The 11,350-nt window shown below is 43.2% G+C and overlaps 1 protein-coding gene across 1 annotated transcript in view; it reads left to right on the top strand.

The window, feature by feature from the left end:
- Positions 1-714: 714 nt before the first annotated feature.
- Positions 715-11,350, top strand: part of fbn1 (fibrillin 1) — a 48,088-nt gene continuing 37,452 nt past the window's right edge. Inside the window, exons 1-7 of the mRNA XM_026379029.1 lie at positions 715-1,007; positions 1,202-1,492; positions 3,105-3,187; positions 4,207-4,305; positions 5,139-5,234; positions 5,397-5,492; positions 10,192-10,389. Of these exons, the coding sequence (XP_026234814.1) occupies positions 1,302-1,492; positions 3,105-3,187; positions 4,207-4,305; positions 5,139-5,234; positions 5,397-5,492; positions 10,192-10,389 (763 nt within the window). The 5' untranslated portion in view covers positions 715-1,007; positions 1,202-1,301. The remainder of the gene's footprint in view (positions 1,008-1,201; positions 1,493-3,104; positions 3,188-4,206; positions 4,306-5,138; positions 5,235-5,396; positions 5,493-10,191; positions 10,390-11,350) is intronic.

Genomic DNA, 11,350 nt, shown 5'->3' with positions numbered 1-11,350 from the left:
TAGCTATCGTCTAGATCCGAAGTATCTAAAACTCAGTCCATAATGTATGAATAAGAGTAGCTTGAGGCTGCGTTCAGACATGTGTGAGAGGAGAATATGGATAAAACTTAAAGACAAAAACGCCACACAGAAAAAGGTGATGGTGGAAACCTAGTGTCAGGACATTTCTCTTGGTTTTAAAGTGATAGCCTACTTGAGAGAGGCCGGGTCGACTCTATATTTGCTGGGTGTGGCTGCAGACATGAATCAGTGTGTGTGAAAAATATCACTGCACTGGACAAAATTCCTCAAAACATACAGTGTGTGCAGTGTAAATATTTGTAGGGGAAAAAAATAAATGAAGAGGAATAAAGCCTTTTTATGTTCAGTTCACCAGGAAACATCTGATGTTGTGTGAGTCACTTCTTACAAATACAAATCAAACACTCTTTCTAAATGTTCTCTTCCACATTAAAGGTGGAAAGTGGAAAGGTTTATTTGTTTAAAAGTTGTAATAATAATTTATAGATCATCACCATTTTCTTCTATGATTTACTACAATATTACAGTAAAAGTGAAAAAGTTCAGACTCAAGGTTCAGAGTTAAACTTTGTGCGTTTTTTTTTTTTTTTTTTTTTTTTTTTTTTTGCACTCAAGCTTTTTCTATCGCGAGAGCAGGAGAGGAAAGAAAAAAAAAAGTTTTGGAGAAAGTTGAGTGGGGCAGAGAGAGATGAGGAAAAGGCTGTGCTGTGAGGAAGAGACGCAGTGAGTTTTGCCATTCTCATCCTCTGGAATGCATCAGCTCCTCCAACCCAATCTGTGCAAAATCAACACATAAGTGGATGCGCACGGGCAAAGTCCAGCTGTTACAATGCGCACTTATTTATAGCAGATCAGCGAAAGGTTTGAGTGACTTTTCCTTCCACTCCGCAGTTTAGTTTTCTTCTAAACGTTTATTCAGCAATACCTGCAAGTAAACGTGAAGTGCTCTGCTGAGTCTGAGGCGAATCTCCTGGTCGGGAGACAAGGTAGGAGACGCACCCGTGCGCAATTTTCTTCATGATCATTTCTAACCTGCAAACTTTTGTGACTCTGAGCTGAATGATTTCTTACTTTTAGTTGTCAAACTCAGACTACACCAGCCCAGAGTTGCTTTTCTTTCGTGCGCAGCAGCATCTTCTGCACTTTCCCTTTTTTTTTTTAATTTTCTGTTGTTTTGCAGCTTTGACTCCAGACTGGTCTGGAGGTCAACGGGGCTGCCAAAAATAATTCAGGTGATTTTTATTCTACTGAGCGCTGGAGTTGCGCAGCTGAGCGTGGATATGCTGGACAGTAAGCGTGGTGGACGGCTGCTGCAGTTGGCCGTGGCTCTGGTGGCCTTGCTGTCCCTGTGCGCAGAGCTTGGGGACGCTGCAGAGGTGGAGGACGTCAGGGACACCGAGCTGGTGACCAAGCCGACCGACTCCAGAGCCAACAGGGCCAAGAGGAGGGGAGGATCGGACGTCCTCAGAGGGTAATGTGCCCTATTACACCCTTCTCAGTTGTATGTTAGTTCCCCAACCTTGAATTAAACTTTCTATGTGTTTTTGGTTTGTTTAGTTTTTTTTGCCTTGGAGCAGGTGTCTGTTCTTGTCATGTACAACTTACTGGTTCTTCATGATAACTGAAGGTCAGAAAACACTTGTCTCTGTTTTAAGGCAAACTGAGACTCATGAGGGACATTCATGAGTCTGTGATGGGAAGTTTGGAGCAACGTTTAGTAATTAAATACTGGCAAGAATATTGCATTCCTGCTGACTGCAATAATAAATTACATCCAAACAAAGGAGGCCATTGGTCCTCCCTCCCTCTCTCTCTCTCTCTCTCTGCTACAGCTATGGCAGAGAGAGAGAGAGAGAGAGAGAGGGAGAGAGAGAGACTAGCAACCTAATACTCATTCTGGCCAAAAACACCACACCCGAGTTGGGATAAATCACATCTACAGCTGTACACAGTGGGTCACTGCTGGAGAGATTGTGTGTGTCTGGAAGAGAGAGAAAGAGAGAGAGTGAGAGAGAGAGAGGAAAGATAGAAGCAAAGCAAGAAATAAAATAAAACCAAAGAATGTCTGCGTGTAGTGATGACAGAAAACAGCTGATGAAGGTCACACAGTAGGCAACGAGGATTCTCCACGGGCACTTTTATTTGACACGCTTTAAGTTAATTTATAAGAACATCTGGGAGCAGAGGCAGGAAGTGCATACGGGCAGCATACTGTGTCATGCTGACTTAGCCAATAGAAGAAAGTTTCAGTCATCCAGTCGCTTCATTATTCACTTCATGGATGTGTTTGGACTTACAGTGTATACTGTAGTATATACACCACATTGACCACTTCGGGAGCCAATACAGGTCCACTAGGTTATGCCTGTAGGTGGCAGGATGGCATTCAGTTCTATTTCTTTTTTCAGCTTGTCAAAATATTTTCTGCAGCATGACATTTTCTTATTTTTTATTGGGAAAGGCCAATTTAAAAAAAAATCTTCAGCATTGCAAACTGCAGAGCAGCAGTGAGCAGTGATCACAGTGGGTCACAAGGTAAATGGAAGGGGTCACTAGTTAACTGCAGATCAAATCATAACAGAATTATCTCAAGCCACAATAATAACATGTAATCATGTAATCAGTCATCTAGCCTTTTTTTTCTGGTCAAATACTTTTTGGGGAAATAAGGAGCAATAGCTTTTTGATTGATTCATTTATGACACCTACAGTATGATAGGGAGTCATAAGTAGGCTTCGCTCCATAATGTGAGCTCATGAGCAAAAGAGCTTGGGGACCAGTTGCATCGTCAATGATGTGTAGTGCTGTTGCATGTACTGTTTTGTGCAGCAAGGTGAAAACATAATTTCAGTATTTGGACAGGGTCCTGACATGAAGCATGTGAATTTTGATCCATTTTCCAGACAACTGGCTCAGGCAATCTTCAGAATAGTCATACTGAGGTGTCACTGAACAATGTACCATCATTCCTGTTGCATCTCATGAAGGTTTCTGCACAGGGGATCAAAAACACACTTGTTAGCAGTACAGTACATGGACATGACACGGATTATTGACTTTCTGATGCTTTCAACTTCCACAGACCAAATGTGTGTGGCTCGAGGAACAATGCTTACTGCTGCCCAGGCTGGAAGACTCTCACTGGAGGAAACCAGTGCATTGTTCGTGAGTATCACCGTCACTATTCCTACACTGCTCCATGGAGACTTGAATATTTGTTGATTTGCAGAATGTCATTGTCAAAGTAAAGAAGTAAAGAAATACAATGCATCATTCATTGTTTAATTTGCCTCTTTCAATTGTTCAGTTAGTCTAATAAAAGTAAGTTTAATTAATGGGACCCACTTATGGGACTTTACTCAGGTACAAACCATATATTTCAATTGAATTGTTTAAAGATGTTTGGTCACCCAGTAATATTACATTAGCAGTGGGATATAGTAATGATGGTGGTGATGAACTGCCAACATGACTTAAAACAAGCAGAAGCGGTCATTACTTTTGGTCCATTTACTCTGGTATTCTGTCAGTGTTTTTTTCTCTTTCACTGTACTCCCCCTCCCTCACTCGGTAGACAGGAAGGTCTTAGAGGCTGCAGAGTTGTGTGATTGCAGACTGGCTGGTCGGCTGGCAAGATGCCTGTCGCTACTCTAATGACATTGTTTAGCGGTGGGGTTCAGGGAGTAGGGGTCAGTGGCTGGACTCTACCTGATGGGACTTGGGGCAGGGGACCATGCCAGCAACAGTCTGTGGGAAAGACTGCGATGGCTGAGTGGAAACAACCAGCACCAACTGCAGACACATTGGTACACATTTAGGGCAACAGAACTCACAGAAGAAAATAGTTTGGCACCGTTTCCAACTGGCCTTCTTTAACTTAACCACGATGAAGGTTAAAAGGATGATTTGGCCACAATTGGACTGTGGTCTGTTTGAGTTTTGATGGAAGGTTTAGATGAGCGTATGTGGGGTTGCAACATGGACCAAGTTGCACCAAATGAAATTCTAACCTGAAATTCAAAACCTGGAGCAGACAGGCTGACAAGCAACAGATACATAACTTGACTTTTCTCCCACGCACAATCAAGACCAGCCCGGGCCCATAAAGGGAGCGCTGGGCGAGTACGTTATCTTGCATTTGACTTTTTATGTTGTTTGACTGTATGCGGTGTTCGTCTTTGCAGCAATCTGCCGGAGTTCATGTGGAGATGGATTCTGTTCCAGGCCCAACATGTGCACCTGTCCCAATGGCCAGATTGCCCCATCCTGTGGATCAAAGTCAGGTCGTTCAGCACCTCCCCTTTACACCATGACACATAATCAACTCTCCTGAAGCTGAAGCTGCTATTATCAGCCTCATGTGTTTTATTATCCAGTGTGCATGTGGGGAATCAACTGGTACTTAGCCAACAGATGAACATAGATAAGAGGATAGATAACAAGATGTATGTAAATAGGAGCACATGTGGAAAGGAAGAGTTTATGACCCTGGTCTTTCCTCAATAAAGGCACTGTAATCAGAAAGAAAACCAAGTCACCATTCAATAACAATGATGACAAGCAGAGACAAATGATGAAACACAGAAATAAACAGTTTTGTCACATTTTTTCCTATGTTGGATAAAAAGATAACTGTTTGTCATTGGTTCAGAATTTGTATTCAGATCACTTTTGTGTGGACACGAGTTGCTTGGATCCTTTTTTTTTTTCTCACCGCGAGTAACAAATACCAAATATCATCTTGCAAAAATATGAGATACTAAACTAAAGAACCTTCTGAAAACATCCCTTGAAAGAAGTGATATATTTTGCAATCGTGTTCTTGCAAATAGCGGTCAATCTCAGGGGGTGTGTGTGTGTGTGTGTGTGTGTGTGAGTCAATTGGGTGTGTGTGTGTTTTGGAAGACTTCCATAGTCAACATCTCCTCCACGTTGCTCTCTTGTAGCTCATCTGTTTGCACGCCATAAATTTCCAGGAAATTATATCTGAGCATGACTTTCAAGTAACATGGTTGAGAGTTCAATTTGCTTATGTTCTAATATAATCTGCTGTTTGTCTTTGGCTGCACCGTGTGCACGTCCTTATATGTGTGTGTTGGTATCATTTTGTCCACAGTCCAGCACTGTAATATTCGGTGTATGAATGGAGGAACGTGTGCTGAGGACAACTGCCTGTGTCAGAAAGGCTACGTCGGAAACCACTGTGGTCAACGTAAGAATCACCCTTACGAAGCCACTCAGTGGCTGCTTGTTTCTGGCTCCTCTGACTTCTTTTTAGGGACGTTACTGTGTCACCAGCTTCAGAACAATGCGTTATCATCATATTAGCGTTGTGTCATTGTTTTTTTTTTTTTTGCTTCTCTCTTTTTCTCAGCGGTTTGTGAAAATGGCTGTCTTAACGGAGGAAGGTGTGTGGCTCCCAACAGATGCGTGTGCACCTACGGCTTCACCGGCGCCCAGTGCGAGCGAGGTAACGAACGCTCATCTCCGCGCTCATCTCACTCATCTTACATCACAGTGCGTCTCTGCTCCACATTCACTACTCACTACTGCTGAAGTTGTTTTCAAAGCCACATGTGCTGTATTTGGGAAAACGTGACTTGATGTTGAATGGCGGTTGTTTTTTATGACCGAAGCCCATTCCTGCTTAGTCATGCCACCGGCTCCAGGAATGTGGTTTGTTAGGGAACATTTGCATGTGAAGCTAAGCTCAGAAATGACCATTATTTTCCACATCTGCTCTCGAACAATGCTGTGGGGAATGTAATGTCTTTCTAAATGTGCTCTGTTTGTGAACTGAAGACCTCCCAACCTCCTGTGGTTGCTCTCTGGCACATGTGAGCAAAGGCTCCAAACTATACAAGCACATGCAAACCGAGGCCGTGTCGGTGAGTGAAATGTGTGTGTGTATGCAGTGATGACCTGTAAAGGTGAAAGGGGAGACCTTGTAAAGCAAATATTTGGATTTAGAAACAGATCTCCTAATTAGTAACTTCCTTTTTGACAAAGCCATGCTTCAGAGGCTTGCCAGTCGGGTTTGGGTGAGGAGTTGTCCTCTGGTTTACTCTTATGTTTACTTTAAAGCCCCGACTAATAAGACACTATCAGCTTGCCTGGTGGGTTAGTTCTACGCCTCATCTGCTAAAACACACTTCTACATGTTGTGATATGGTTTTCCACTCTTTCCCATGGAAGCATGGTCAAAGGGTTTGTGTAGAAGTGGTGTAGAGGTGTTTTTCTTTTCAGCCTTCATACTTTTGACAGAAAATCTCTGCTGGTTTTTTGTCTCGTGAGGGATTTCTGATAAAGAAATTATATGCGGTGAAAGAATTTGACCGCATTGGGTTTTAAAACTGTGATTTCCTGGGTAAGGTGACAAGAATGCAAACTGACCACTCACAGTCTGCTGCTTCATGTTTGCTGCGTGTCATGGTTTCTTTCTCTGAGTGAAACAGGCATGGTTTTTGTTGTGTGTGTATCTGGGAACAACTGCTTGGAGAACAACTTCCATCTCTCTGAATGCCGTGTATTGTGCTGAAGTGAGGCGAGGAATCCATTTGTATCATTGTGTGTTTATCTTTCTATGGTATATTATACACTGACATGTAGAATTTGTCAATTCATTAATCATTTAGATCATTTATTTACCAGAGAGGCTGCATTTTCTCTGGTTCCAGATTCCTAAAGGTGCAGCTGAGCAATCACTGGGTTTTAGGCTAATGGTTTAATACCTCATTTGTTTTTGTCACATGTTGTTTGAAGGTTTTGTGTTAGACTATAGGACATTATTCACAAATGTCACTTTTATGAGCTCTACATTATTAATACATCTTGGTAACACCAAATGGGATTACATACAGTGATGCTTAGGGTTAAATTACTTTCACTGGAATTTTCTTGGCTTGGATCCATCACCTCCTGAGGAAAAGCCATTGTGCTCTCACACAAACACATGCACATGTACACGTGTACACACATCCACGCTCACATGCACAACTTAACACTGTTTATAATGCAGTGTCCTATTACTGCTTGATCTCATCACATTAACGTGAGGTTTTCCACAAACAACAGAGCTCACCGGGGGGGGGGGAGAAGTCGCTGTAATCAGGATTGCTGTGAAGTTCTGCTTGATGGGGAAAAGATATTGATGCTATCAACATGCACAAGTGACTTCTTCAGAGCTATGGGAATTTGAGCTGTTTGCTGCCAAAGTGACTGGCGATCTGCTGACCAGTGGTCCCACCACCAGGCACAGCTGACTGCAGTGAAAAGGAAGCTTGCTATATTTGTTGGGTACAAATGTGATTTAGGTTGGAATGTGGGATTGGTGAGATCCAGACACACCACTGCTGATTACACACAGAGCTCTTTGCTCTTGCTGCAGTCATTTAGCATCGGAGCAATAAACTCGAGCTTTTGATATGATGCCATTTGGGATGGTGGTGAAAGATTTGTCTGAAAGATACGCGTGAGTTGACGGCGAAGTTGCCGAGGGGCTCTTTTGTCTCTTGATGCCTTTGTCTTTCCCTTATCAAACTCTTCTAGTCCAGTGCAAACCTCATTAGATAAAGAACTGAGTGTGTTTATGTCCTGTTTGGATGGAGAAATCTGCTCACGGGCCAAGAGGGAAGGCCACACCTAGATATAAGACCCTGTAACACATGGGGAATGGAAACACACACTGACATATGCATGCATGGATGTATGCGCACAAATTACATATCGCTTAAGGCATGTAAGGATGTCGTGAGCACCATCTGCAAGGGGAACACTGAGGAAATGTGAATATGGAAAAAGGTGGACAGATTTTTGTATGCGAATGTACAAACATTTTGGAGTTAATCCAGGAAACTCTTTTGACCCACTTCCCGGCGGACTTCCCTCCTGTTCACACTGAGCCTGTTGTTGTGCAAAAACCCGCTGGTCATTGAGGAAGCCAACATTTCTATTGTGTTCCAAAAGTAACTGCACAGACATGAAATTGCTTGCTAATGACAATCATAACAAATCGGCTCTCGTATTAAGATGGATCTTTACTGAGGAAATGCAAACGTGCTTCCAAAAGTAGAGCAGCGAAGCAAAAACAAGGACAACAAATTTGGAAGTGTTGCTCTGTTTTGAGATCATCTCTGGCTAGACTGCATATGAGGGGTTGGGACACTGGCTGAGATTTTGTGTGCGTGTGTGTGTGTTTGTGTGTGTTTGTGTATTTGAGTGCATTTGTGTGTGAACACGTGCGATTGCTCCCAGATGTACAGGACATGGGTGGATCCCCCAGTTGTATGCAGTTCACAGAGAGACAGTAAGATGACGAATGAAATGACACAATTTTCACCCTACAGCTGTCCACCTCTCCCTTTTTGTCTCAGCTGACTGTTTAAGTGCTGTGTGTGTGTGTGTGTGTGTGTGTGTGTGTGTGTGCGTTTGCCTTATTCCATGCTCAGATGTTTGTGTTTTAAGTGTTTCTGTCCCTCCACTAGCAGCAGATCTTAAATGGATTACGTGTGGTAGTGCCACAGAAAGAACATAAAAACCTTAATCTGATGAAAAAAGAAACTTGAGTGCTTTACAGTCTGCTGTACTCAGCAGCCTATATTGGCGCCATGTACAATTCTTTAGCTCCTGTAATTGCTGTTCCTATATTTGGTGTATTCTTTTGCTTTTTTGGGTATTCTTCTGCAGTAATGTAGGCTTTACGTAGATTCAGGAGATACCTAGCAAGTGGTTGGGGCTCTTGTGTCAGAGTTGAATATTGTTTTAAAGCGATTGAAGAATTATGCAGTCAGTTTTATTTTAACATCAATCATTAATAGATTTAATGGATCTAGCCAGTCCAGCTATGTCAGACTTGTTGTACTGCGTCATATAATTTAAGTTTAGTATTGAAATTCTAATAACTCTCAAATCAGTCCTGTGGCTTTAGAAATACAGTATTTCCCCTCAGACAGGTCCTGGTACTTCAGTAAGTGTTCTTAGTTATAGTCCACCTCTGGTAGAAGGAGAAGTAGACTAAGAATCAAAAGCATTCAGACTCCAGTAGAGCCTGAGTAGGAGGGAGTGCGAATGAGAAGGAAAGATGACCCAGTTCTGTTTCGCACGGCGCTGGTGCCAGAGGCAGAGAGACCGTGGAGGCTGTGGTGCACGTGACGGGTCTGGGCTGGGCCCGTCCCACATGGGAAACGCACAATGTCTCATTTGTTTTAAACGACTGTGCTGTTGGAACTGGTCTCCCTCTTTCCTCTTGCTGTCTGTTGTCTGCCACAAAATGTGGAAATGATTTTTGCCTTTGGATCTCGGCCAGAATCTTTTGGGAGGGATGAGTTTTCTCCTCTCTCTCTCTCTCTCCCTCTGCCCCTATCTGTTTCCCCATCTTCCAATCCTTCACGTGACAAGATTCAGTGATTTCTGTTAAATCCATGGGGCGTTTGCAACTAAGGAGTGGTGTTTGGAGAGAAGTTGAAGTTAAGGGATAGATGCATGCAAGCAGTGGGATCAAGGGAATGAGGTTTAAACCAGTTTGATGGGGAGGAGAAAATCTTGACGGAGGGACTTTCTTCACACTCTTGAGCTCATATTTATTACAAGCTAGTTTTAATTCGAGACTGCTGTAGCTTGTGTGGAAATCACCTTTTATGTTCCATAGCCATCCCGTGTCAGTCAGCCTCTGCGGTTCTTAGGGATGATGACCTATTTCTTGCATCATTTATTACAAGAAAGCGATTTCTCATAATATGGTAAATGTGCTATTTTCCTTTAAACACAACACATGTAACTAAAGAGAACTATGTGCATCACAATGATTTTCGGAGTCTGGAGGTTCTTTCCTGCTATTGCTAGTGTCTATTAGTCTCCACATCCACCCACACAACTGCAAAAGGTTTTCCACAGTCCCTCCCTACCTCACATTCACAACAATACACCTGAGAGCCAGATGAAAATGCCAGGAAAAGACAACTTATTCTTTATCGACTGTGTTATTGTCCACTCTGCAGCATTTTTATCACATACAATGTAAGTTTACTACTTCGGCTAATAGTTTGTTTTTTTTTTCGGTCTAAACACTTGGCTACTTAACAATGTTGTTTTCCATTGTGTGTTTGTGTTCTGGAAATTAAGAATCATGGTTGAGTTTTCACAAAAGCAAACTCCTGCTTTTGCTTCTGCAGATTACCGAACTGGGCCGTGCTTTGCCTCGGTGAATAACCAGATGTGTCAAGGTCAGCTCACAGGCATAGTGTGCACAAAGACTTTGTGCTGCGCCACAGTGGGACGGGCATGGGGTCACCCGTGTGAGATGTGTCCAGCCCAGCCTCACCCCTGCCGAAGAGGGTTCATACCAAACCACCGCACCGGGGCGTGCCAAGGTAAAGTCTGTTCCTCAGCGTGTCTCTGTTTCTTTTTCTGTTTTTGTCTCTTTCTTTCTCTCTCTGCTGCTTCCATCTTCTCTGCCCGTTTTAACCCCGTCTCTCTCCTTGTCTGCCTTCAACACCTTTCTTCTGTCATCCCTTCATCTTTACCCACCATTCCCTCTCCAGAGGATTAGTTCTAATTGGGTTAAATTGGGGCGGGTGGCAGTGCCTCCCACATGTGTATGGAATGCCCACAGACACCCGCTGTGGTGGGACTGTCAGAGTCAGTAACACGGGTCAGTGGTGGTGCCACATGGGAGGGCTCATTTCTTATGAGATGGCCCTCTGCCTGCCTGCTCCAGACCCAACAACACCAGAACCTCTGCAGGGGAGGCAGACCTGAACCAAGACCCAGAGGAACATGAAGTACTCAGCGTCATGGAGATTTTCAACCTAATACCTGCATTTTAATCTGTCTAATTTGTTCATCAGTGTAACTTTTAATGCCACAGGTTTAGTTTTTTTCCCCAGAAGTAGCTGGATAAGGAGAAATCCAGTGCTTTAGACCACCACACTAATGATAGTGTCCGCTCTTTGCTAGTGAATCTTTATATACTTTAGTTATTGTACATGATCACAACTATAACCTTTTATTTGACTGTAGACCTGTCTTTCTGCACGTCCCCCAAACCTCCCCACCCCCCCACGCCCCGCTATCTCTTCCTTGGCCAACTTGGCCTCAGTTTCACTTCCTTCTGCAGGAGACATTCCTCTGTCTCTTTCGTTTTGCCCTTGTCACTCATGTGATTGTAGGGGAGTCAGGGCAAGAAAACAACCGCAATTTTAATACCTACACATCCAGGCCTGCACACATTTGTGAGTTAGTTATGTTGACTTGACTCCTTGCTCTGCTTTTCTATCCATTGGTCTTTTATTTGTGGTTTTGTGCATCAAAGAAATTAATGTGTCTGTTTGT

The sequence above is a fragment of the Anabas testudineus genome, chromosome 3 (genome assembly GCF_900324465.2).
Source record: "Anabas testudineus chromosome 3, fAnaTes1.2, whole genome shotgun sequence".
NCBI lineage: Eukaryota > Metazoa > Chordata > Actinopteri > Anabantiformes > Anabantidae > Anabas > Anabas testudineus.
Note: the sequence above shows the minus strand (reverse complement) of the source record. Positions and strands in the feature narration are given on the sequence as shown.